The sequence below is a fragment of the Cydia pomonella genome, chromosome 18, assembly GCF_033807575.1.
Source record: "Cydia pomonella isolate Wapato2018A chromosome 18, ilCydPomo1, whole genome shotgun sequence".
NCBI classification, from domain to species: domain Eukaryota; kingdom Metazoa; phylum Arthropoda; class Insecta; order Lepidoptera; family Tortricidae; genus Cydia; species Cydia pomonella.
Window position 1 is genome coordinate 5,698,138 of NC_084720.1, and position 27,909 is coordinate 5,726,046.

General features: G+C 38.3%; 1 protein-coding gene across 1 annotated transcript in view; it reads right to left on the reverse strand.

Annotated features, from left to right (window-relative positions):
- Positions 1-237: 237 nt before the first annotated feature.
- Positions 238-27,909, reverse strand: part of LOC133527424 (excitatory amino acid transporter 3) — a 35,262-nt gene continuing 7,590 nt past the window's right edge. Inside the window, exons 2-9 of the mRNA XM_061864434.1 lie at positions 17,742-18,009; positions 17,116-17,295; positions 6,783-6,874; positions 5,794-5,977; positions 4,334-4,567; positions 2,907-3,098; positions 2,345-2,479; positions 238-732 (exon numbers count right to left, since the gene is read on the reverse strand). Coding sequence (XP_061720418.1) covers positions 570-732; positions 2,345-2,479; positions 2,907-3,098; positions 4,334-4,567; positions 5,794-5,977; positions 6,783-6,874; positions 17,116-17,295; positions 17,742-18,001 — 1,440 coding nt within the window. The 5' untranslated portion in view covers positions 18,002-18,009 and the 3' untranslated portion in view covers positions 238-569. The remainder of the gene's footprint in view (positions 733-2,344; positions 2,480-2,906; positions 3,099-4,333; positions 4,568-5,793; positions 5,978-6,782; positions 6,875-17,115; positions 17,296-17,741; positions 18,010-27,909) is intronic.

Sequence of the window (27,909 nt, forward strand, 5' to 3'; positions counted from 1 at the left end):
ACACACGTTACCTTTTTTTAGGTATGAACAAACAAATTCATTCAATAACAAGTGCTAGTTGCAACTAAATTATTGTCCTCTCACGATAACGTTAACTTATTTGAACACAAAACGGTTATACCGTTAACCGAGGTAGCCATCATGAATCACGCAATCTACAATCAAAATTTTCAAGTATTTTACACACTAAGCGGTTTCAACTCGTCTTCGACCTAATAAATTTGTGACAATCACTATAATTTGATCGCCAATCTTTGTTTTTTAGCTTTTTACAAAGAAATATCTAAGGTAAAACACATTGACTCATTTAAAACTATACCTACTAACGTATATAATAGGCCAATAGGTACTATCAAAACACAGTACCTCCAAATTTAAAGTAAAAATAGGTAGTTCCATTGTAGTATACTCTTAACCACATTTTACTGAACACGGCAATAAAGTTCCATGTTCTGTTAAGGTCCACATTTAAATAAGTTGCCCTCTAATTTCCTTCACGAAGATTTAGTTGCACATAAACCCGTTCGGAGACGTGAATCGCGCGCACATAATGGCTTCCCCGCAGGCGTTCAGTGGTCGCCCTTCTCCAGCTCGGTGAGCTCGTGCGTGTTGGCGCCCTCGCGCTCGGTCTGCAGCGCGCGGGTCTTCTCGATGTCGCCTTGCGACAGTGACGTCACGATGATGGCGCCCAGCGCGTCGCACACCACGTTGATCGTAGTCCGGAATCGGTCACTGAAATAGTTGGCGCGTAAGGATATATGGGTCTGAAATAAACTGGTGGAATTTCTACAAGAAAGCAACGTTATTATTTATAGGCATGAGCATAACTCTCATAAAGAATATAAGGATACTGAAAGAAGGTTTTCTCTGTTAATCACGGGATAAATCGACTCTTTTGGAAAATAGAATATACGTATATACTCTTTCCCCCTTATTCATAAACGTGTACTAAAGTTACGATGCCGCTAATAATCGTTTGTCCCTTTCCATCATACCGATACGTCGGAAAGGGACAAACGATTATTAGCGGCATCGTAACTTTAAGTAGTACACGTTTATCTGTATCTTTAGATATTTAAAATAACCGGCCAAGAGCATGTCGGGCCACGCTCAGTGTAGGGTTCCGTAGTTACTCTTCCGTCACAATAAGCTAAAGTATAGTAAATTGTTAACCAAGGGATGAAACGGTACCTTTCACCCGAGTTAAACAAATAGGCAAATTTTCATAATCAGTACCTAATTAAATTAAGTCTTTTTACTATGAAGGGAAAACTTTTTGCGATAACTCAAAAACAGCTAAACTGATCATATCTGCTATAGTTTTCATTTAATGGCTTTCTTAAGCTCTACTTCCACGATTTTTTTCATATTTTTTGGACCTATGGTTCAAAAGTTAGAGGGGGGGGACACATTTTTTTTTCTTTCGGAGCGATTATCTCCGAATATATTCACTTTATCAAAAAATGTTTCTTGAAAACCCCTATTAGTTTTGAAAGACCTTTCCAACGATACCCCACACTCTAGGGTTGAAACGAAAAAAAAAATCACCCCCACTTTACGTGTAGGTGAGGTGCCCTAAAAAAAATTAAATTTTTAGATTTTATTGTACGACTTTGTCGGCTTTATTGATTTATATATCCATGCCAAATTTCAGCTTTCTAGCACTAACGACCACGGAGCAAAGCCTCGGACAGACAGACAGACAGACAGACAGACGGACATGGCGAAACTATAAGGGTTCCGTTTTATGCCATTTGGCTACGGAACCCTAAAAAGGTAAACAAAATCTACCCTCATATGGCTCCTTAAGCCAGTTGAAGGTAGATGAAAACATTACATGATCAAATAATATAGGTTTAAAGTCATGTCGTTCAGTGACAGATCCAGGCGGTTTTGTATTTGGTTGGTTAACCAATAAATGTTATAACTACCCGAACATTTTCAAATTGTTTGTTTACTTTTATTTAAATACCTAAAGATACAGAGTATAAGTACAGGTAAGTAGGTATTTATAGACACATGTTATCAGGAAAATCTAATAAATATATAAATGCAAATTAAATCTTTAGATTAGTGGTCAACTTTCTATCAGCATCTGACCCACCGTTACTGTCTGCCATTTATTGCTTCGAAACTGTCTAATAAGCCTAAGAAACCCTCAGAAATTTAGGGAAAAATAAGATGTTGATGATGATACTCATGATGAAGATAGAAGAAGGTATGGGGTAAGGGCCAAAGAGGAGCTGGACCGACAACATGAACACAGCGCACGACCGGTTATTGTGATTTTTGGAAGAAAAATGTGTCCCGCAGTGGACGTTTTCACATCAGTGAAAGTACTCACAGCAGCCAGTCGACTGCGAGAATAATGGAGACGTCCTCAGCGGGCAAGTTGACGGTGTCCAATACCATGACCATGGTAACCAGCCCGGCCTGGGGTATGCCCGCTGCGCCTATGCTCGCCGCCGTCGCCGTTACACTGGAACACATAGCCAAAAATGATATAATAAACCATATGTACCTAATATGGTATAAGGAATTTCAGTTTTCACAATATCCATCCAAAATTTAGCTAAGTAGTACTTTTAGGTATTTTTATCAATAATAAAAGAAAACTATCACGATAATGATCAAATTCTTGTGGGCATCATCGACATTACGTTCAACAACTTCAGTTTGATGTCAACACATCAAACCAAAATGACTTAAATGATCTATATATATGTGTCATGACGTCACGCATACAATTATATAGATATAATTTGTGGTAATGTTTGGCATCAGTTTATATACTCGAAATCTGATCTGTATAAAGTGAGCGTGTGATCCTTTAGCATAACTATCAGGGAACAATCCAATCCATGCCGCCCATGTTGATGATAGCTTGGCATCACGAAGATCCTTACCTCACAGCAATGATCTTGCCGAAAGACATGTCGACCTTGCGTAGCTGGGCGATGAAGATGGCGGCCACGGCTTCATAGAGTGCCGTGCCGTCCATGTTGATGGTGGCGCCGATGGGAATAACGAAGCGCGTGATGCGAGGGTCCAGCCCCATGTCGTCGCAGCAGCCTATCGTTATCGGCATGGTTGCCGAGCTGGAAGTTAAGGGATTTTAACATTAATGTATGTCAATTATGAAGGTGTTCAGGATAATAAACCTGAACCTGGGTAGACTTTAGATGGAAATCATCATGCAAAGTGCCCCATTTTCACTGTGTACGATAACACTGACATGCGAAATGTAAATCTTCTAAAGGACCGTATCTTAGACATTAATGAAGTTACTTATACATAACTCAACAAATCCAAGCACAGGCTTTGTAACATATTTATAGAAATAAAATTAAAGTTTGTGTACATTTATTTCCTTCTGCACTTCAATAATCGGTTAAGTTGTGATTTCCCATGGGACACCAGTGCCCTAGCTATATTGTAATGACCTGTTTTACGAAGTTCAAGCACGATATGTTTTTTAGTTTCTGGTCGATAGAAGAGTTTAGGAGTTAATTTAATATGTATGTCTTGTAGATTTTGGTTTGATGGTGTTTATGGGTGTTTATTTAGTCACCTGCAATAATTTATGGTCATTCTGAGCAACTTATACTATGGGGCCAACCCCGAAATCGCGAAAACAAATTGGCTGTTTCATACAGTTTGGCTGTTGGACCTTGATATTTTCTATGGGAGAGTAAATTTTTTTCGCGATTTCGGGATTGGTTCCATTGTAAAAATACCTATATATTCACCTCGTAAATTATCGCAGGTGACTTAATAAACGTGTATGATTTAGGCAATTATTCATATACCTATTACGATATAGGGTAAACCACGGGGACTGCTAGTTGCTAAATGCAAGCACATGAAACCCCTAAAATCCATGATACTTAAGAGGAAAGGTTAATACAACACGTGATCACTTCTCCATACAAATGTAGTCCTCATTTTCCTCTGTGGATATTAACAATTTTTGTCTATTAGCCACAGCTTTGCCCCTTGTCCCTTAATTTGACAGTGTATTTTCTTATTATTATAAGAGCTTTTAAAAATTTGTATGGTAATATTTATAGTTTTCGCTTAACGCATTCACTGCCAGGGGGCGTGGCCTAGGAACAAACTTGTATGACGGTGAACGCATATATGCGTCGGTGGCAGTGAATGCGTTAAAATAAATAAAAGAAAAAAGTGAAACGAAGGGGCATAGCAATGGGCAATATTTTCCATAATGTCAATATCAAAATTGGGGCCACTTTTTTATGGAGAAGCGGTCGTTCACTATCCTCTTAACAACACGCAAAAAAACAATTCAGTATAATTCAAACAATTAACCCACCTAGAAGCAGTTCCAAACGCAGTGGCCATGACCTGCCCCATCTTCGCGATGTACCGACACGGCAGCTTCTTGGTGGCCAGGATGAACAGGATGCTGAGCGTGCCGAAGCCGTGCAGGAACAGCCCCAGCAGCACCGTCATGAAGTACATGCCCAGCCGCCCCACGAGGTCCGAGAACGAGTCGATCTCCATAATCTTGGCTGTTACTAGGAAGAACACGCCGAGTGGGGAGAGCCTGGAATGACAAGTTTACATTATGTTTAAGAAAATATCATTATGGTAGAGGAACCCAAGAGGGGATTGTTGTAGTTACTCAGGCGTGTCAGAATAAGATATATGAGAGATATCTTGCCTGCCCGTGGAGTCTACCTTAACCACTTTTAGCTGTTGGTTGGTGGGTGGTTAAATAATTCGTTACATAGATTGTGGATACGGTCATTTTGATCTCAATGCTATAATTGTGCTATTACTTAATGTGACAATTATTTGTGTGCATTTTCTTAATCTGACGGTTATAATCTGAAAGTCATGTTTCGAAATAGTAACCGTCAGATTAAGGAAAAGGAGACAAATAATTGTCAGGTCCGCGAAGAAAAGTCCACGTTATATATGTCCCAAATCCATTCTGAACTGACATGGGTGCTAGAACCTAAAACCTCCTTGTTCATTTATTTAGTGGACGTCTGTGCCATTTAGTGGTATGTATAGGCTGGTAATGATAAGAAAATGGTTATAATTATGTATAGGCTGGCAATGAGTTATCAACTAACAGTGGTAATAGATGATTAGCTAAATACCTTTCGTGACCTCGTGTCTCCAAAACACATAATCGTTCAGATAAGTTGAATTTATTCAGATTGCCAGATCTGCCTCGCCTATAATTAATGTGTCTGTTTCTAGGCTCACTGTAGAAAGTCCTTCAGCGAGCGTGACTGGTCACCTATCTTAGCCTTTCATCTGTGGCTTGTCAAAGATGTGCTATTTAAATGTTGACATTGAACTCTAAAAAATTCGTTTTTAAATTGCGCTAAAAACTGATGCCCTCGGGCCTTGCCACAGATGAAAGGTTAATGACTAAGTCTTCTAACAAATATGATCAACTAACCAAATAACCCAATTAAACAACAATATATGTGATGTATGTATATATGATATATGTTTGTATTTATTATGCATGTTTGTTTATAATTTAGTAATGTGTGTTTAGCTAGTGACTTTTATCTCTCTGTACTGATTTTCTTTTCCGCACCAATTGTAAGTTTCTGTTTGGCCCAATGGTTGACTGGTAGAGAATGCCTTAAGGCATTAAGTCTGCCATATGTACTTTTTTTGTGCAATAAAGGTTAAATGAATAAATAACCCAGCGGTTGATGATCATCATAACCTATGACATGGATTGGAAGAAGTCCTGTAGTCGCCCATCTTAATAATTACCTCTAGGTGACAAGTAGTTATACTAACCAAATAACCCAGCCAGTGATAATCATCATGGCCTCCGACATGGACTGGAAGAAGTCCTGCAGCGGTCTGGACTGGTCGCCCATCTTGCCCAGTGTAATGCCGAGCACGATGCTGAATGCCACCAGTCCCAGCACGTTGCTGCCAGGCTGATATTCGCCATCGATTTTGTACGTCTCTGGGTGGCCTGGAAGCATAGGACTCATGGAAGGATATTGTAAGTGCCTAGTATTAATAAAGCTGTTCGTGGAAAAAAGAATATTGCTATCTACGGGACTATACTAAAGCTCTGCAAATAGGAATAGGATATTTAAAAATATTTATGAAGAGAAAGCAGAAATCACTGAACATTCCCATTCATCAATTGATTGATGATTAATTTTTTAGGTACACATATGTCTTTAGATTACTATTTGCTACACTATCGCAGTAGGCAACTGTTATGATATCTGTACCGTTATTATAAATAAACAAAAACCGGACAAGTGCGAGTCGGACTCTCCCAGCGAGGGTTCCGTACAAATCTAACTTTATTATTTTCCTAATTTAAACTTTTGATAACTATCCCTGTACTTGTAGTGTAAGACGATATTACTTGCCAAATTTCATAGTTCTAGATCACCGGGAATTACCCTATGAAGTTTGATTCCCTTGAGAGTGTCGAGATATACGTTTTTTGCGGCATAAACGGCTGTTTTTTTTTTACGTCAACTTAGAAGTTTGATTTTTTCCACAGCTTCAAAGGATAAGGGACCTGAGTACATTTTTTAAATTTCAACTCGATAACTCCGCAAATAAAGGGTCTTGATAGACAGAAAATCGGACGGACAGAACGACGTGATCCTATAAGGGTTCCGTTTTACCCTTTTGAGGTACTAGCTTTTTAGCAAGGTGTAAACCATATACAAGAAAAGCCCGGGATGTGATTTTGTAATTCGATTAGTTTCTTCTTAAACTGCTAAAATGGAAAGTACCTAACTGGAAGCATGTACCTTTAATGGCTCCTTTTTCGATTCCATCGTAAGTGAGTTTAGTTCGGTAGGACGCGATTGTAGCTTGAGCGATGTTCTCCGGGAACACGTTTCTGGAACAGAAATAGGAGACTTGCAGATTCAACAGAAATACTAAAGAAGAAAACAATGAAAATGGACAAATACTTCATTACAAAACATTTTTACAGCTTTATTTTGTCCAATCGTAGCTATTGCATGCCACTAAACCCTATCATATTTGTTATAAATTGTCTTGTATATAACTAAAACTTATTGTGTTAACACCAACAATCTATTTAAACCTAAAAGCCACCAGTTATCCCAATAAAGCCAAGTTTGACCCGCACGAGACGTCCCTGAAGGGCAAAACAATTTATCCGCAACTCAAATCGGTCGCAATTCGATGTGCTCTATAACTGCCGAGCCCACTTCCGCCCTATGATATAATTACCTATTTACCCATTCTTATGCCATTAAACTCCACCGCTGCTGCTAAATATTACATCAATTATCACGACGCGTCATCACGAGACGTTGATTTTAAAACAATGGAATATGACGTAAATTTTGACTGCCATAAAATTTCGACCCGGTTTTGTGGGTTTTCAAGGCGTAATTGAGTTTGTGTCGCGAAGTGGAAATCCACTAGGGCTTTTATGTAATTTACCCTCCGTTCGTCTTTTGATTTAGCGAGCCATTGTAATCTTGTTTTGTACTCAGTAAATGTCTCTTAATTTAAGGTTGAATAGGGTGACTGCTATAAGCGTGCGGCTGGTGGCCTAGCGATACCTTAGTGCGTGCGACTTACAATCTGGAGGTCGTAGGTTCAAACCCTGGCTCGTACCAATGAGTTTTTCGGAACTTATGTACGAAATATTATTTAATATTTACCAATCGCTTTTCGGTGAAGGAAAAAATCGTGAGGAAACCGGACTTATTCCAATAAGGCGTAGGTTACCCTCTGGGTTGGAAGGTCAGATGCCAGTCGCTAGTGCCTACGCCAATTCTTGGGATTAGTTGCCAAACGAACCCCAGGCTCACATGAGCCGTGGAAAAATGCCGGGACAACGCGAGGAAGAAGAAAAAGAAGGGTGACTGTTATAGTTATTGGCCACTGCATAAGTACCTAAGAATTGGCCACTCCTAACTCCTAACAAATCAGAAAGAAACAAGACAATAGAAGTCTTATTAAGTTATAGCTACCCTAAGTATATTCATTTTTTGAAATAAACTTTGCAAAAACGTTCGTTACTGCAAATAAAAGTCATTTCTTGTCATAAAATGTTTTTTACATAACACATTCACTGCTAGCAAACCCGCCAGGTTAATAAATAAGTTATTGACTACAAGCTTAAAGCGTAGCTCGCGCCAAGCGTTAATACCAAATAGATACCTTTTCAATTATTAAAAAAATAATGGGGGTTTTTGGGGGTAAACAATCGATCTAGATTAGTCTTATGTTTGGGAAAACGCGTGTTTTCGAGTTTTAATGCGTTTTTCTTTCGACGCAGAATATGGTCGCTAATTTCGTGTTGCCGGCCACTGTCCGTCTGGCCCAGCGGGTTAAGACGCGGACTGCTAAACGAGTGTTACGGGTTCGAATCTCGCCTGGTGACTAACTTTTGTTTTTTTTTTATATGTTCAAGTTTATATATAATTTTTTAATTTTTATTTTTTTAGACCAGTTTAATTTAGTAAAAAAATTTAGTTAAGATTATCACCTATACACCACCATATTACAATAAATAGTTATAACCGAGCAAAGCTCGGTCGCCCAGGTACTTGTATATTATAAGTATATGTGTAATATAACTTCCTATTAAATACGCAGACAACGAAATCGCGGCCATATTTATTAGTCAGGTTTACTATCAAAGAGAATTTTAAATAGAGGTGGATTGTCAAAGAAAATTTGTATAGCCACAGTAAATTTACTGCCATCTTTAGACACATGATTAGAACTTTTAGAACGCCATTTGATCCAATTTTTTACACTATTACAATTTGAGCCTTATGACGATCGGCGCTCCAATACTAATTCGGTGCTATGCGATTTAAGCGCCAACCGCAGAAGGTAAAGGTACCCGTGGAACGTCGCACATAATCTAACTAGCGACCCGTCTCGGCTTCGCACGAGTTACACAAAACCATAACAAATTATACACCTAAACCTTCCTCAAGATACACCCTAGTCATAGGTGAAAACCGCATGAAAATCCGTTCGGGAGTCTTTGATTTTATCGCGAACATACTCGTACATACGGGAGCTTTCTGAAAAAATTTAACTGTTTTGCCTTTATTTTCCATACAAAATTTATTAGTCAGTTTTGTAACGGTCCATACATCATATATCGTTAAAACTGACAATTAAAAGTGGGACAGTTTTTTATTGCTTAAATCGAATAGTGCTCGTGATTCTGAGAAATAACCAAACATTTGTTAGATTAAAAAAAAGTACAAAGTACACTTTTTTCTGAAAATGCCCAAGCCCACACATACAAACAGACAGACGTGGTTTTTTTTTCCTTTTTTATCTGGGACTAAAAACAGTAACACGCAGGGTTTAGACACAGAAATAGAAGTTGGTACAAAGAATAATAAAGTGTGAGATCAACGTTGTTTTATAAGATGTAGTGATTGACAACGGCCGTAAACGTCAGTTTATCTAATTCCGGTGGCAACATGGTTCCATTTTTATCACCTGTCACTATGCCCGTCACTTTCGCGCTTACACACTGGTTAGAACGTGACAGGTATGAAATGACAAAGAGCCGACCATATTAACCCTACTGGATAAGTGCCCAGCGGTAGGAAGTGCCTGGATTAACGAGCCCGCCGCCATCGACGTAATGTCACCTGGCATTTTGCTCGCGATCCGTGCCGTCATTGTCTAGTTAGATCGTTCACGCTCGTAGGGCTGTCGATTAAACCCGTCAGATTCCATTTAATAATCAAATCTTGTTTAGTTTTAGTTTAGTTCTAGCTTAGTTATAAGTCAGGATTGTAAATCAGCGCCATGGCTTGCCATGGATTACCATCCATGCAGCATATTAATACTGAGTGGGGATCCTGTTTAGCATCTAGTTTGGGTTGTGTGTGTTTATTTTATAGTATTGTCAATTTTTTTTCCAGATGCTACATTAGGCAACGAGGGGTGTAAGTGGAATTTTGCATACGAGGGTGGTAATAATTAAAGACTCGAGTTTGCTATATTCTTACCCCGGGGTTACACACAATGTTTTTCATCACACTTGCGAAGAAAAAACTAAGTGAAATAATTCTTAAATACGGTGACATATCAAACTTTTTCCGCCATTTTGTATTTTCTCGACAGGTTAGGCATCGAAGGCACAGACCTATTCGGCATTCAGCCACGATTGAAAATTATGTAAAAATATTTTAAATTCACCTCTATTTCAAATTCTCTTTGCTACCTACTAAAATAATAATTAATAATTAATTTGAGGATTTTTGGTGGAACATTTAGGGGTCGCTACCTGCCAACGTTTTCTAACGCAATAGATATTTTTTAGAGGTTGAGAGTAAAAAAAAAAATATCGCCTCTCTTTGATTTCACAAATTTTCACAAGTCAGTAGATCGCTACTTAAAACGTGACGCTTAAATTGATATTTAGGGGTCGCCCTAAATATCAATTTAAACTTGTATTAAAAAATCGTGAGAGTAAAAAAAAAAATTTTTTTTCGCCACACCAACTGGTAAAGACCCTCTTGGTTGTTCAAAAACGAATGAGAAAGTTGCATTTTATCCACATGTGGAGCAAAGTAATCAGATGCAAATTTTGAGTTGTTTCCTTATGTTAGCTGGTAGAATTGATTTTTGAATGATGATTTTGATTGATAATTTTTTTATTACGTTCATTTGGATTTTATATAATATGATTTTTTGGTATTTTATAGTTAGTAGTTTCCTGGCGTTGTTGTGGTGAAAAATTTTGTGTCACACAGAGGCAAGGTTTGTTTAACCCTCGTGCAATGAATCCCTCGCAACGCTCAAGATCCCACTCTCGAACTACTCGCTACACTCGTGTTTCAATTTTGGAATCTTTGGCTTGCTCGGGTATCAATATTAACACGAACGGTTAAACAACAACTTTGCCCCCTTGTAAAACAACTATTTTCAGTACTTGATTAAATAATCCTTAAAAAGCATATATCTTTAATTATTTTTAAAACTAAGCCCAACTAAAGGAGACTTGAAGGAACTATCATAGGGTCCATCATTCGCTGCAAGAGGCATGGAAGACACTGTCATCTCATAGGAACCATCATTCGATTCGATGAGTGTATAGGATTAATAGTTTGTAAAGTCTGAGAGTAAAAACATTTTATTAGGAACAATCCTATTGTTTACAATTCACTTATTTCACTAACATAACGCTAATAGAGGTAGGTTTTTAAATCTGCCACGATTTCGTTATAGAAATGATTTATCAACCAGAAATGCCACTATTGTCAGCTGATCATAGATCATACCCATAACTGTTTCATAGGTAACAAAAAATAACTATGAATATGCCTCCTTGCTGCAACATTTCGAATCGCAATATGATATTTAACTAAGTTTACAATGTAACAAAATCTCCATATGCATTAATAAATAATTTTATTACTTTTCATTTCACGTAGTCAAAACAACAGCTATGAACCTCCTCTACACGATGGCCCAGCGTAAGCCAGTCCAAGGGACGCATTTATGCATTAGAGGGAGCAAGTGATATTGCTATCTCATTCCACCGCATAGCTGCGTCCCTTAGACTGGTCTACGCTGGGCCATCATGTAGAGGAGCCCTAACAGTCCGGCGGACTGTTAACCAGTGGGCCCCTTAAACGAGAACTGCAGAGTTGTCTATACTAGACATTAAAAATATTTCCAAGACAATGTCAGATTTTCAACTAAAAAGAGTTCCATTCCCTCTATTTTTATCCTCACAATTCGATGCAAATTGCCGTTGAAGTGGCAACCCTAACGAGCGCGATGTAGGGCGCAGTATAAATAACCGGCTGATGAAGAGTGACGACCAGGGAACTGCCGAATGGACCACTTCTCTTACTGTTCTGCGGGGACGCAATCAAGAACAAGGTGGCTGCAGATACTATTAAGGCTTAGGCCTCGTAGGTTCATGTTCTTCTCTCACTCTCATTGAGCGTAAGCGTGAACGAGATGGATGTGCGTGCCCGGGACCGCGGATATCACGTTTTTAGAAGCGCATTATTAGAAGCAATTTTCATATTTATTTTTATACGATGTTGATATGTATTTTTGTGCAATAAAGAGTTTACTACTACTACTACATATCTTTAGCTTTTGTGCATAAATTGTTACACATTTAAAGTGCGTTTTAGACCTATGTTCGTGTTTTTTTTTCAATCAAGTGAAGGGCAAAAAATCAGGATTCGAATCGATGAAGTCACTTGAGGCTTTTCTCAAGATTGCTAATTAAATTTTGCGTCGAGGCTGCGGACATTGCGGACAATATTCAATATTTGTTCATCTTTTTGGCGTATACAGCCAATATAGTTGCGGCATAGAGAACCTAACCCACGCTTCTGAAAGTCAAATTGCATTTGTGCATATGCAATAGAATGCAGATAACCCGAATGTGTCGACGCTCCATGATGAATGGCAGTTAAATTGGTCCTAATTCCTCGTAACTCAATGCTGCGTGATGCGTGTGACGAAATGACACGATTACGCGAGGTACTGTGACGTGTAAGGCCCTCAGCATACGGCGCGTAAGCGTAAGAGGCGCGTAAACGTATTGTAATACGCGCGTAGAACGAGAGCACTACGAGCACGTACAACTAGTCTGCACACGAAGCGTCCTCGTAGCGTATGAGATTTCTGTCGTCATTACGACAAGTGTAACGTAATACACGCGTAAAAAACAAAACTTCTGACATAATCAAACAATAAAAAATCTTCATCTGACGAGAAAGTAAGATCGTAGATACATCCGCCTAAGACATCTGACGGCAGCGACTACATGATTTCAACTAATGAGATTTCACTTATAAAACGATATCGCGTACGCGACGCTTGGTGCCCAGAATTCTACGCGTCTCGTACTCGTAATGTTTTTACGATACGCTTACGCTCCATGTGTTTAGGGCCTAAGACGTGTTATAACTAACTTACTTCTCCTGTTTACTTATTAAGAAGTAAAGCAACGGTGGAGAGTAAGAAAAACAAGCGTCTGGCAGCAATGATGGAAAATCTGTACGTAAGGTACAGGGGTTGCTCACGGGATGTTCTATTATGGTAAGAGGAGCCCAATCTCAGATTTGAGAATTTTACGTAAACAAATATCTCCGTCGCGCTGACGGAATCGGCTCCTAAAATTAATGTGATAAGGAAATCCTTAGGCGAAAATCCTGCGTAAAAATCTCAGAAATCGAGTTTTCGTTCTCGACATTTTCGTCCTCCAAATCTTAACCAATCGTTACTAATTTTTGGGAAAGGATTGAATAAATAATTACTGTTTTGATTTTTGCGTTTATTGTGCCATTTTTGTATCTGTGTCTGTTTACGGCGCATTGTTTTGGCGCTGTTTTAAGTAAGCTAGTTCTTATAAAAAAACAGAATATCAAATAAGTTTTTACTAAAAGTATCATTTCTGGTACAAGCTTTTATTGCTGATGTACTTTTTACCACAGGTCTAATCGAGACATTGATACAATTCTAAAAACCCTAGGTTGCGTTATTTCATCATATAGTTATGGCCACAAAAACTTGCATTGTTTAAGATGCATTGCAAAATAGTACTTAGTCGTCGTAGCTTATCTGTATGGAAGGTAGAGGCAAGGAACAAAATCTCCTTAGACAGAACTGTTGCAAAAGTGCTTTATGCTTTAAAAGTTGAATGTCCAATTCGTCGTCTATGTTTTCTATATATTTAATGAAAGCTACTGCAATTGGTTTCAATATTATTAACCAATTAAAACTGTGGTTTTTTGCTCCAGACATGGGATGTATGGCGCCATTCGTTTTCAGACTAACAAATATTAATAAAAAATTAAACTTAAGTAGCTCTTTGGCTCTTGTTCGTTGTAAAATGTTGTCAGTGATTACAAATTGATGGTAAATACTTGTTTTACAGGATTTGTCTATACCATCCCATTACTGGTGCCTGTTCCATTATAGGGGTGTTTACTATATAAAGTTAAATTGCACGGTAACAGGATTCTATTCAATTCGCGAGACCGGATAGCGAAATAATTGTGTCACGCTCCTGCACAGTATCTGTGTGCCAATTAGGACGGTGAGGCACACGTGACAATTAATTATAACAATAATAACGCGATATAATTGTATTATTTAACTTGTGGTGATCGCGTCATACATGCAAAGAGGTCACTTTTTCTTTTATGTCGTTATTTGCCGTCGATATTTGTTCAGAATGGCCAACATATTCACACCCTTCAGTATTTGATCAGACATAACAAAATCACTTCTTTATAAGGCATGAATGAATAGGAAAAGACAGAGAATCCACTAAGAAGTTTCCGGGCTGTTGGTTCTAACGCTTAGTCGATAACTAGCGGGTTCAGTGGATGCCAATATCTGCGCTCCTAACGACATCCGCTCCTGATTGATCGTGGCCTTAGCCGGGTCACCGCAAACCGTGATCTCCGTCGACAATAAGCATTGGTCACTTCAAAGTTGTTAAATATGACCTACATATTCACCCCTCAGAAGGCATGAATGAATAGGAAAAGAGAGAGATTCCACTAAGATGTTTCTGGGCCGTTGGCGTTGGTTCTAACGCTTAGTCGATAACTAGCGAGTTGAGTGCTTTAGATGCCAATATCTGCGCTCTCGCTGATTGATCGTGAGTGATCTCAATCCGCAATACAGGGCCGGATTTAGGGGAGGGCAACCGGGGCTACTGCCCCGGGCCTCCACAAAAGAGGGGCCCCCCACAACAGAGAATTCGGTAAATTTACCATTTTATTTGGAAAAAATTTGAGGCCAGGGGGCCTCCACTCCTTTATTGCCCGAGGCCTCCAGACCTCTAAATCCGGCATTGCCACAATAAATACGTATGCATTATAGGCACTTATGGCACACGGCATGATAATATATAATACGCCTGTTCCAGGTCAAATTCATAACCTGTTATTCTTGCCGCTAACTCCGCCGCTAATTTGGCAAAAATTTGAAATGAAATCATCTTCCCTACAGTCGGTTCAGACCCGGGCCTGCGATCGCGCGAACGGAGGATTAAGCGGGATTAACCTATATTCCGACATGTCATCAATTTAACACCGAATTTGACGAATCGTTTCGGATTTGCAATCTTGCGGGTTTTCCGTCTATTGTGGAACGGGTATCGCGGGGATTATTGAGCGATAACCGTTCTTTGATATAACAATATTGGTTCCGATTCTTTTGAAAATACAGTGTATGTTATTTTGAAAAGCTTTATTATAAGAAGTATGATTTTGAGATTGAGATGAAAAAGTGAAAATGTTAACAGCTAAATTACAATTGAATACTCGTATTATATTCAATTGTATATAATATACAGTAACTAGTTATTTTAAATTGTTAATATACCTAATAAGCAACATGGTAGATGTATGAGTCGTAGCTATTTACTTTAGCTATATTTCGATGAGAAATAGCTAATTTCTGTAAATAAGCCTGTGTATTGTGTTAATTTCTCGTAAAATATTTTTGCAATTAATATAATGGTAGTCATTTTATTAATTGCAAAAATATTGATATTGATAATGAATGGCTAAACCATTCGTATGATTATTATCCTACTTGTTAGAATTGATTTACTTAGTAGGTTGATGGGGTTTTAATCTCTAATTATGGCTTAAAATTTACTTATCATAAATAACTCACTACGAACCGAGTGAGAAATTCACACCGAAAACAAAACCCCCGAAGCGTAATTAACGAGTTTAGTAAGTATCCGGCGCAGATTGAGCCTCGCCATTTTTCCCCGTCATTTTCCGGGAATCATTAAGCTAAACCGCTCATAAAAAGTGAGCCTCCGTCAGTATATATTAATCATTTATACTAGCTTTTTATTACAGAGTTATTTACTCCACCAGCTGCGCAGTACCAATCACACCTATGAGATTCTTTGTCGCAGTAAATAAATACCTGTCGCACCTCAAACCGAAATCAAAACTAAATGCTCATAGCAGCAATTAATTTTATTATTTTTTATTTATAATGTAATGTTTGACGATTTTGACGAATATAGCAAAATAGTGTAATTTTTATCGTGAAATAAAGAAATCTAAATCTATCTAAATCAGGGCGCTTGAACTTTTAGTTTTGATAAACATTTACCAATTGATTAAAAGTAAAACGCGCGTGCAATATAATAACGCACTCAGAATGTTGTTGGGGCTACCCACATGGTGTAAGTGCATCGAGCATGTTCATCGAGGCCCATACAAGCGAAAGAGAATCGTATCGATGATGGGCAGGCTTAGGGGAATACCAACAGCATTCTGGAGGTCATTGCAGACAAGCTTAAGAATCCTATACTAGCGCGTTGGATTCGCCAAGTTATAGAATTTCTGAAATTTAGAATATAGGTTACTCGTGGGTAATATTATATTATGTACAAAATTAACATGAGCAGTAGTAGTGAATAAGTTACGTGATTGGAGTGCCCGGTTTTCATAACAGCTACGAAAAGCTGGAGTCAAAATATAACATTCTGCCTCTAAAGGCGCCTTCAGAAATGGGAAATCGGTAATTAGGATTGAGTAGCATTGAATTAATTTTTTGTTAGCACAAATAATCTTTAGCATTGCATTATTTAATAAGGGTTCCTTTTGTACCTTTTTTCGTACAGAACCCTAAAAATAAAGCAACGTGCACATGCAGCTGCAAACGTTCTCGCTGTACGTACAAAACATTGAAGGCAAAAAGCTTCGCACAGTAAACTAAGTCAACGTTGCCTTGTTCATGTTATTAGGAATGAAACATAGACAGCTGTTTGATAAAGAATCACTGTTTTATCCAGGCAACCTTTGACATGGTAATGGCCTCTCTAAACGTCACCGATGATTCGCATGCAATTTGCAATTCATTTGATCGATCAATTGAATTCGTTGCTCCCACTTGTCCAGCAACTATCAAAAAATCGCACACCGTTTGTTGCAAGGTTTGTTAAAGCCTTGGGGAAATTTATGTTACCCTAAATGAGGCAGACGCTGGCTTTGTAAGATCCAGCAACGTGTCGGACGTAAGCTCCAGCTGAAAGAGCCGATGTCGGGCTGGTGAGGACCAGCGCGATGCCCAGCATCACTGCACTGAATGGGTCATACAACTGTCACTGACCTTATAAGATCCAGCAGGGTGTCGGACGTGAGCGTGTCCTTGGTGAGCACCTTGGTGGTGTTCGGCTGCTGGTAATTGGAGGAGCTGATGCCGGGCTTGATAGTGGTGACCAGCGCGATGCCCAGCATAACGGCGCACACCGTCGTCGTCATATAGTACACGATCGCGCGGAGACCGACCCTGAAAAAATGTGGTTGTTAAATAAATGCAAGACAATATTGGCATTTCTTCGCACCAGAGGAAAGGCCTACCTTTGGCAGCCGTAGCCTAAATATAAATAAATATATATAAATATATATATTTAGGCTACTGCTGGCAAAGTAATCCATCATGTGTAACAGTGTCTTGCATTGACTTACAGGCGTATTCGAATTTTAGTTATTCGTTCTGTTTCCATTATCATCGAAATCGCGAAATGGTTGGTTGCCGTAACTGGTGACCGAAGAGCTGGCGGAATCCTCGCGCAACGTATCAGTATTGCGATACAACGAGGAAATGCTACCAGCATCCTTGGTACAGTGCCTCAAGGGCCTATTTTAGATTTAAGCTAGTTATAGTAATCCTCTGTATATATCGATTATGCATAATGTTATTTAATTTTTATGTAGAACTCTAAATGATCTCACCTGCCAGAGAGGCTCAAATCTAGCGAGCCAATAGCCGACACTATAGAAGACACCAACAATGGCACTATTAGACACTTGAGCATCCTCAGGAACAGCTCTCCAGGGTACTGGAAGTACATGACCTCCCGCCGCGTGAACTCGTGTCCTGAAGCCCGCAACCCGCATCCTAGGAGCGTGCCCGCTACCACGCCGATCACAGTCAGGAATGTGAGAAGGTTCTCCCGGAGGAACGCCCGGATGCCTCCTGTTGCTACGGGCATGGTCGGTTCTGTAATAAATAATTTACTTGAAAATTCTGGATGAAAGAAATTAGCTTAAAAATAAATTAAAAGTGGAAAAATTTACTGTCTTGGGTGAGACTTGAAATCACGACCACTGGATTGCTAGCCCAGTGCTCTGCCATCTGAGCTACTAAGATCTTACCCAAAACAGAAAATATTTCCATCATATGGACCTTTCAGGGAGAAACCTTAGACATCTATTCCTACAAAATTTTGCTTGATTTCATAATTTTCCAATATTTTTCATGGAATCAACTTTCATAATTATTTCCTTAGTCAGCTCAGTTATTAGCCGTACGTAATACGAGTATAGATACATTAGGTTTAATAATAGATATGAGGCATTACTAGTTATTAAATTTTTGTAACTTGAAACATTATGAGATTTGTTTTTTAGCCTTTCCTAAGAACCCAGAAAAAAATCAAGAACTTGTTCAGATTATTTTACTTATGCGTTATAATTTCTGAAATCTCGATATAAATATTTTTCTTTTATGAAATAAATGCTTTGACATAAGGCTTTTAACATTCGGCGCCCATACAATTTAAATAAAGCTCTTATTAATCGTTGACGCTAACAAAACTGCTCTCACCAACTTCTAAGCATTTCTATTTTAAGGACACTTTGTACTTTCTAAATCAAAGCTTGGACGTGCTCGCTCAATCAGCCCGCACGATTTGAATGTCAAAGGTGGACTCGAAGTATAAAACTTTCCCAATTAGGTAGACGTTTACTCTAAAATCAGGGCACTTGAGTAATTAAAGGTTCGGCTTTCTAAGTGGAAGGTAAAAACGACGATGGGCAGACGTTACTTTTAAAAGTCCTTATTACGTTGTTATAAGGTTTACAACTGCTCAGTAATTTGATTTTTGCGCAGCGGCGGGAAGCGCCGAAATTTTGTAACGTAATAAATATCCTCGAGCCTCGATAGGTAGATAGGTACCATTTTGTACCATTATGTATAATTGTTGTTGTAAATAAAAATAATTTAAATCGAAAATATTGTATTTTAAAATGAATCGTTACAGAGAAAATGCCAATTATCACTCCATTTACACAATGAATTATTCAAAGAATGATTTGGCACCCATACTAAAATGGAGAAGAAAGTAAATCTAGAATTCATAATTTTTTTTTTTTTACTAAGTATACTTAAGTCATTATAAATTCAAAATTCAGTAATAAAATATTTCATGTAAATATAAATTTTACGGATGAAATTGAAATAATCCAACTAGATCAATTACTAAATATATTCTTATAATTATTTATTGTTAATAATCATATTGTTATGAAAAAAATGCGTAAATCACTTTTTTTTCGAAATTACTCACCTTCGAAAATATGTATATCAGCTTACTTTCTCATTATCTGAATACATAGTAGTAATATATTTGTATTATTACAATACAAGACACATTTCATCGGAACATGGTACGATACAATTTACTTTTCGCTTTCAAGACAATGGCAACCTTGAAGACTTACAAGTTACAAGTACCTATAACTAAGGTATGCGTTTAATGCGAGACATTTTAATGCACCTATACGACTCCCATTTGTTTCATCGTGTCCTAATTCCTGATCACATTCCGATCAAACTGTAACATTAGAATACTTCCTATTCACCGGGCGACGCTGTGGTTTAATATTAGTCGACTTGGCACTGATGCGCCACGTGGTTGATAAATGATAAACTATTGTAGTTCTCATTGGCCCGGCGGTGCTGGGCCAATGTTGGCGCCAAGCTTGGACGTTGGCCTTATCCTAGTGACCGTTCAGTTATTGACCTTTTGCAACAATGATTCGCTAGCTCGTTTAGCTATCGGGTAGCGGGGGATAGCAGGTGATTGTGATCTTGGCATGTAGTTAAATTTAGGGCTAAATTATTGTGTTCCACGAATATCTACTTGGGGTACTGAAATTGGAACTTAAATATGCGAAGTACTTGTGTAGTCTACTCATACATATAGTTCACTCTTTTCACCCGATAAAGGAGAAAAGGCTAGCTAGAGGAGTTTTGCTAACAGCACCAATAAGACTATGAATTTATTTATTAAATTTAATTAAAACATAACAGATTCTTGCATTTTTGCAAGTATTATTGACTTTACAAGGCATTACCCGCGTTTAGAAAAAGAAAGAAGTGTATCGTATACTATCCGGACAAATGCTACGGCAAAAGTAATTCGTCGATAATTTATGAGACGTCGAAGATTTTTGCCACTCAACCTAAAATTCCACATCAAAAGCTCAGTTTTGTGGTATTTCGCCGCAAATAGTTGTTGGTGCTCAGCGGTGGGATGGGAGCTCGCTCCCCGCGCGGATGTTCTGCGGAAATCTTGATTTAGTGATATCGGGATCAGAGCTGTCCCCTCTGTCGCTCACACGCGGCTCGCGGCACCAATCAGGACCAGTGCGCAATGCCAGGTTGCGAAAACTAACTTCACATTTTAAAAGTTAACACATTCACTGCCAAGAGCACGTTAGATGGGTTCATTCTTTATTAGAAATGGACCGCTTGGTACTGAAAGTTCTAATGAAAGAATGTATTGGCAGACGAGCGGTAGTTAAAAGCGGGTGACTTTTTAAATCTAATGTCACGGGTTTGAGCCTCGGCTAGAACCAATGAGTTTCTTGGAACTTAATAGAAAATCAAATATTTTTTGGTAGATCAGCATTCACACACCCCACCTGAAGTAAAATTCATGTCAGATAGGTACCATTTTTTGTGTGTTTTAAGGATTCCGTAGTCAACTATTATTGTTTCGCCATATGTCCGTCTGTCTGTCCTTCCACGGCTTTGCTCAGTCATCGTTAGTGCTATAATACTGGAGTGCAATTTTGTATGGGCTTGCAAATCAATCATGCCGACAAAGTGGTAAAATATAAACTAGATATCGGGTACATTACCAATACTTTATTTAAAAGTGGGGATTTTTTTTTTCGCTCTAACCCTATGGTATGGGTTACGGTTGGATTGGTCTTTCGAAACGAATAGGGGTTTTCAAAAACTATTTTTTGATAAAGTTGAAAAGACTAGGTACCTACATACCAAAGTAGTAGTAAGTAAGTAGTACAGGTGTAAAAAGAACTTAAAATAGAGGATGTTTATTAATTGAAAGTAAATATTTTCGTAAATAATCACTACGAAAGAAAAAATACGTGTCCTTCGCCCCTAACTGTTCAACCATGGGTTCAAAAAATATGTTATAATCGTGAAAGTAAAGCTTAATAAAACCTTTCAATGAAAACTATAGCGAACATGATCGATTAAACCATTTTTGAGTTATCGTAAAAAAAATCCCTTCTTGTTAATATACATTCACCGCTGAGCTACGGTTGTATCTCTACGTCGTAGCCAATAACGTGTGTTTCCCGGAATGTAGCAAAAATGCTTCGTAGACGAAAACGACAACGTGCCGTGATTAGCGCTGAATGGTTTAAAAATACATACAAAGCGTTGCGAAGGGACTTCCTTTTGCTTGTATGTACAATGTACATGATACTCACTAATGGCCACCGTTAAAAGCAGCCTATTGTGGCAAAAACAATCACAGAACTCTACATTGAGCATGGTCCCACATGCTCTGGGCCGGTTTTTACACATGCCTATATATTGTTTTCAGATTTGATTCTACAAACATTCTCTAACGATTAGACAAGCCCCAAACAAGCTGAATTTCAAACGAATTCTCTACAAGCACCTGCTAGATACTGTCTAGTGGGACCCCCTTCCTCCCCCCGCCCCTTCCCCGCACACATGCAGAAGTATATTTATGTATATTGTATAGTATATTATGTAATTAATTTATATATGTATGTATGTAATGATAATTTGTGTAGTTTATAAAAGTACTATACATATATATATATTATTTTTTTCACACTGCACCCACCTTAGCAAATTTCTGTTTGGCCCAGTGGTTGACTGGTGAGAATGCCTCAAGGCATTAAGTCCGCCTATTGTACGTTATACTTGTACTTGTGCAATAAAATTTAAATAATAAAATAATAATAATAATAGTTAGTATTTTTATATTACCTACTTTTTAATATTTGACGGTCTTTGCATGAAATTCTTATTATTAAATTTGATACGAGTATGTAAAACATAATAATATTTTTAAAGAATAACACCATCAATAATATGCTCTGATAATAAACTTAAGATGACATATTGGTTTCAGACTATTCATAAGTGCTTGTTGCTAAGCCCGTAACATGAATAAATATATTTTGAATAGCTGAAGTTCACATTTCAAAAAATATAACTTGGTTTTTATTATTGGTCCTCTATACCTCTATACTGAGGAAGATTAAGTTAATATAAAATCCCCTTAGAATTATTTTAACACATTGAGTACCGGGACCCCCCGCTCGGCGGGAACAAAGCGGGAAAACGCTGGGATCAGCTACGAGCGTAGCGCTACGAAAACGTTAGTAGCGAAAGGGGAAGAAATTACTTACAAGATAGAACATTTCTAAATATTTCATTATTTATTATTTTTATTTTAAGTTGGTTTGAATTGGTTGTGTTTTTAAGTATACGTATATGCACAGTGGTATCTACCGAATATCTCATTAGTGAAAAGGAGCAAACCCGTTTAAAAGGCAATTTTAGCGTTCCACTAAGGTATATGTATCAAATTTATGACTAGGTACATGGTCGCCAACTTATCGTCAAACTATTTTTTGTCTATAAATACATAGGTAGGTATAGGTAAAAAACTTAAGTAAGTCAGCTGTTGTATGTAGTTGTGACGAGTTCGAATAGACAATACATGTTTAAAAGACACACACAAACAAAACAAATGTCTATTCGAACACGTCACAACTACATACAACAGGTGACTTACTTAAGTTTTTTACCAATACCTATTGTGAATAACGGTATGGCAATTTATAATATACGTATTATACGCCTGCCTGCCTATTCATTAGTCTAATAGATATTAAGAGTCACACAAACCTCCCGCCAAAAAGCCGCCTCCATACAGTTCGTGTGACGCTTGAATGGGTAGACACCAACAATGAACTGACTAATCTGCGAATCCCTTTTCAATGACACGAAAAGACGAGTTTGTTAAAATTGTTAAGACAAGCGAAAGAATAAGATTAATACAAGTACCTAATGGCGGGACGTTCATAGAAATCAGTTCCCATCGGCTGGCCACTTTCAGGGAATTGAGCACCATGCCAATGAGTTACATGCACGTTGCCGACCTTAACCCCTCTCGTTGAGCTCTGGCAACCTTACTCACCGGCAGGAACACAACACTATGAGTAGGGTCTAGTGTTATTTGGCTGCGGTTTTCTGTAAGGTGGAGGTACTTCCCCAGTTGGGCTCTGCTCTAGATCTGGAATGACATCCGCTGTGCTGTGCCCTACACAAAGCGAGATGACATTCACAATGCCAATACCTCTCTTTTGGACGTAGTTTAAGGACGTACCCGGGTCCATACAACATACAATACAATAGTTCTTGTAGTAACGAAACTGCCAAGCATGATATTTTGACTAAGGTGTAGAGTTTGAGAAGTTAAGGCTTATAGAGTCTAGCTTAGCTTTACATGGGATCTGATAACTTTTTGACAGTGCGAGTCATATGGTCTTGTCTTAGCAACAATTTACTAGTAAATGTTTTTGGCAGGATTGTGCTATCCTAATTCCTTTACCGCGCATGACACCCAAACGGCTAAAACTATTTCAGTGAGTAAACGAGTATGGATCATTCATGATTATCCCCAAGGAGACAAATTCAGTAACCAGAAAAACCCGATCCATTTATTTGTACTAACGAACATGACTCACTGTCATTTTTATTATTGAAACCAAATTGATATCATATATGTATTATTTTCTGAACTTTAACGTTGGAAAAAATTGGAGCCCGATGCAAATTTAACAACTTGTTATGATTTTGTACTGGTTTTGATCGTATGAGTGTGCATCCTACCCACGACTTTCACTTCATTTCGCATGCACCTATCAGCGTGAGCGATCTTCAAGGCCGCATCAAAATAAGATCAAAACCGTAACGAGGTGTTAAGTGTGAATCGGGCTCCTGAACGCATGAATCTATATTAAGTATGGATTGGGCACGAGTGGCAGAACGGGATAGTCTTATGCATCTTTCAGTAGGAGTAGCAGAGAAAGTGTTATTATTGTTTGTCCTTGTCACACATTTTTTTATTCGCCACCGTAAATTTTCTGTGGTAACATATAACCCGACCAAATTACGGAGGTACTTTTTGGTACGTTCTCAGGAATGTTAAAAGGTGTTTCTAATTTTGTCGCATTGGGTATGCTCTGTCCCTCACGGGCGCACGCGGTATAGCACATCTATAGGATTGCATCATCGATGAACGCCATTTTCTCTAGCTGTGATTCCAATTTCCACGGCTTTCAGCATGAGCGGGGAGATGCCATTTAAAAGCTACTCATCTAGGTTAGTCAAGTTATCGTTCATGATTGCTCAGTCCCGACTAATGGAAATAGATTTAAATTTCTTCCGTAATCAAGTTCTGAGCCCTTAATCTTCAATTTCACGAATAGACGAGATGATTTCACGTTTATATATGCTGTTACGTGGATGTGTATGACTACATATACACGTATGTGTGTGCATAACTGTGCACTGATATATATGTACTAGACAAGCTATCGAGAACAAATTGTGTCCGCCATTTTCGGCGTTTGACGTCTGTCACTAAGCTAAAGAATAGGCATAGCTAGCCAGAGGCGAAACTATTATGATCTCAGTTCATTTTCTGCCTACGTACGCACTGTAAAGAATCTAGATAAAATGTATTTTTTTCCTTACAAGTGTATTGATTTTTTTTACAGATAAACTCTTTCTATTTAACTCTCATACTTATAGCAATTTAGATCAAATGGCGCTTATAGCATAATATACTCTTTAAATATGATAAAAAACACTACAAAAATTACCCGATAAAGAGTAATATACTTATCATTATTGTGTATATATTCTGCAAACAATAAGATAGGCATAATCATTAGTACCTACGTATTACATCGGCGAAATGTAATCTATGCGCCACAAAAAATAACGTACCACCGCGAGTATTTAAAGTGGGGTTTCAAAATAATCTAAATGACTTAAAACAAGAATTTTGCAGTGGATTGTTATTATATTGCTTTTATTATGTTTCTTGATATTATTAGAATATATTTCATAAAGCACAAAGGCATTTATCATTTTTATATATTTTTGCCATATACGCGTATTGCAACCTACTCGACGCCATGGCTTACGCGGTCCCTTATGTTGATGCTGGGGTGCAAGTGGACGCCGCGTACTTTGAATTCAAATAATCGGACAGACAGACGGACATGACGAATCTATAAGGGTTCCGTTTTTTGCCATTTGGCTACGGAACCCTAAAAAGCATTTGACATGGGAGATAATGATGTTTTGTTGGCAAAGATGGCGGCGGTTGGCTGCACACCCAAATTACTGCAATTTTTCGCAGAGTATATGAGGGACCGCCAGCAGTATGTTGAGTATGCAGGGTACAAGTCTGAACCGTATTTTACCAGGACCGGAGTAAGTCAGGAAAAAAAAACCAGTGGGAATAACCCGTAACTTGGGGCCGTTAGAATTTATTATCATGTTTAATGATCTCCCGGAAGTAGTCAAGGAAGCTAGATGTCTACTTTTCGCGGACGACCTCAAGTTGCTTCTGGCAATCAAAGACGAGGAAGACTGCAAGCAACTCCAGAGTGACGTAGAGAGAGTGGTGGAGTGGAGTAGGAGAAAGAAGTTAGAGTTTAATGTAAATAAATTAAATGCATGACAATTACAAATGGGCCAAAACACCACTGTCCTACAATTATTTGGTATCGGAATCGCAATTGAAGTGAGTGCAATCGGTAAGAGATCTAGGGATGGGTTTGGATGCGGACCTGACTTTCAGACGATCCTTCCGATCCTTTCTATCATGACGTTGTACTTCGACTCATGTGGAGCCCATATTGCAGCATTGCATTCCAGTTGGCTCTGTAGGTACTATGGCATTGTACAAAGCCGAAATGGCCGTCACGTTCTTAAAGCTTTCAGCACGCCGAAGTACAAAGCCCAGGATTCGGAACGTGCTTACAAGAACATATTGTAAGCACGTTCCGAATCCTGGGCTTTGTACTTCGGCGTGCTGAAAGCTTTAAGAACGTGACGGCCATTTCGGCTTTGTAGAATGCCATAGTACCTACAGAGCCAACTGGAATGCAATGCTGCAATATGGGCTCCACATGAGTCGAAGTACAACGTCATGATAGAAAGGATACAAAATAAGTTTACAAGGTACATTTATTGGAAACTGTACGGAGTGTATCGTTTCTATCCGTTGATGTATCCCACACTGTTCGTACTAGGCATGGTTGGTTATAATAAATTAGAAACACGCAGGGATCTAGCACTCGCATGCTACTTAGTGCAGATCCTTCGCGGTAGCATTTACAACCCGGGGATTCTACAAAAAATTAATCTATGTGTGCCCGACGGGTACGTGGAGCGGAAGCGGCGACCGCGGCTGCTGGTGGAGCCGATCGGCAGAACCAACCTGCTTCGTAAGGCGCCTCTCAGTCGCACCGTCCGTACACTAAAAGTAGCTTATCAAACTGACTTGTTTTCATGCAATATGTCCGAATTTGTAAGAATTTGTTTAAATGTTTTATGTTGTTATTTATTATAAGTTAATATAAATGATATAGTTAATAAGGCACTATTGTATTAGGGTTAACCTGTACGGATAGTTGCTAAGTGACAGTAAATAAAATAAAAAAAAATACATGTACGGACAAGTCCAAGCGAAATGCACGATAACTAAACGACATCATTTAGATATAATTCTGATGTCAGAGTACGTTCGAATTGGCCTGTTAGTAAAAATAACAAATAATATAGCGCGGTACAGCGTTTCAGTTTGAAGCGCGGCGATATTACGGTGCTCATCCTCTCTTGTGCCACTTCTCACGCCGAACAAAATGCCTCGTCGACCTTATTCGCGGATTTAATATTGCGTTGCTAGTTTATGTAGGTGGAACTAATATACGAATTTCAATAACTTATTGGTTTTTCACCGACCGATCTCTTCAATTCAATGTTTTATCTCTAGCAATCTAAGAGATTCATTATGAATACAAAACAATGCCTGCGAACTTAGGAAAATCGATTTTTGTGTACGTCCGTCATCGTAACTATGCGGCGTATATTTTCGATACGAACACATATTCAAAGGGTAGTTAGAGTTAGGTGGTAATATAGGTCCAAATGAATTAACATTCATATGTTTTAGCATTAGTTAAGGGTTTTTTTTTTCAATTTTATTTAAGCTAATTTTGTTTTAATTGTTACTGCACGTTGTATATTTTGTATACGTCAGGTAAGCGGTGTTTGCAATTGGTATTGGAATGGAAGTCTTAAGAAAGTCGATGTGTGTAATGACAAATGCTCACGAGTGACGTACGACGTTTTTCAACATTGCGAGGAAAAAACCAAAATTTATACAGGGTAAACCGTCTATTACTGGCCACCTTATACTAAAAGGAATTCTATTTAATAATCACACAATCTAAGTTAATCATCAGAACGATAGTTATTTAATTTACTTGAATGTGTAAATAAATAGTAAATATATTTTAGCCATTTTAGTATAAAGTGGCCAGTAATTGAAAGGTGGCCAGTAATAGACGGTTTACCCCATATAATAATAAATTTTTCATAGTCGAAACAGTAAAAGTAATAAAATTTTAATGATGGAATGAATTACAGTTTTAACAGGGATAATTGCACCAAACCGTGCTGCGCTTATAGGTACTTTTTCGCCACTTCATTGAAGTAACATAAAAACGTATATGTAGG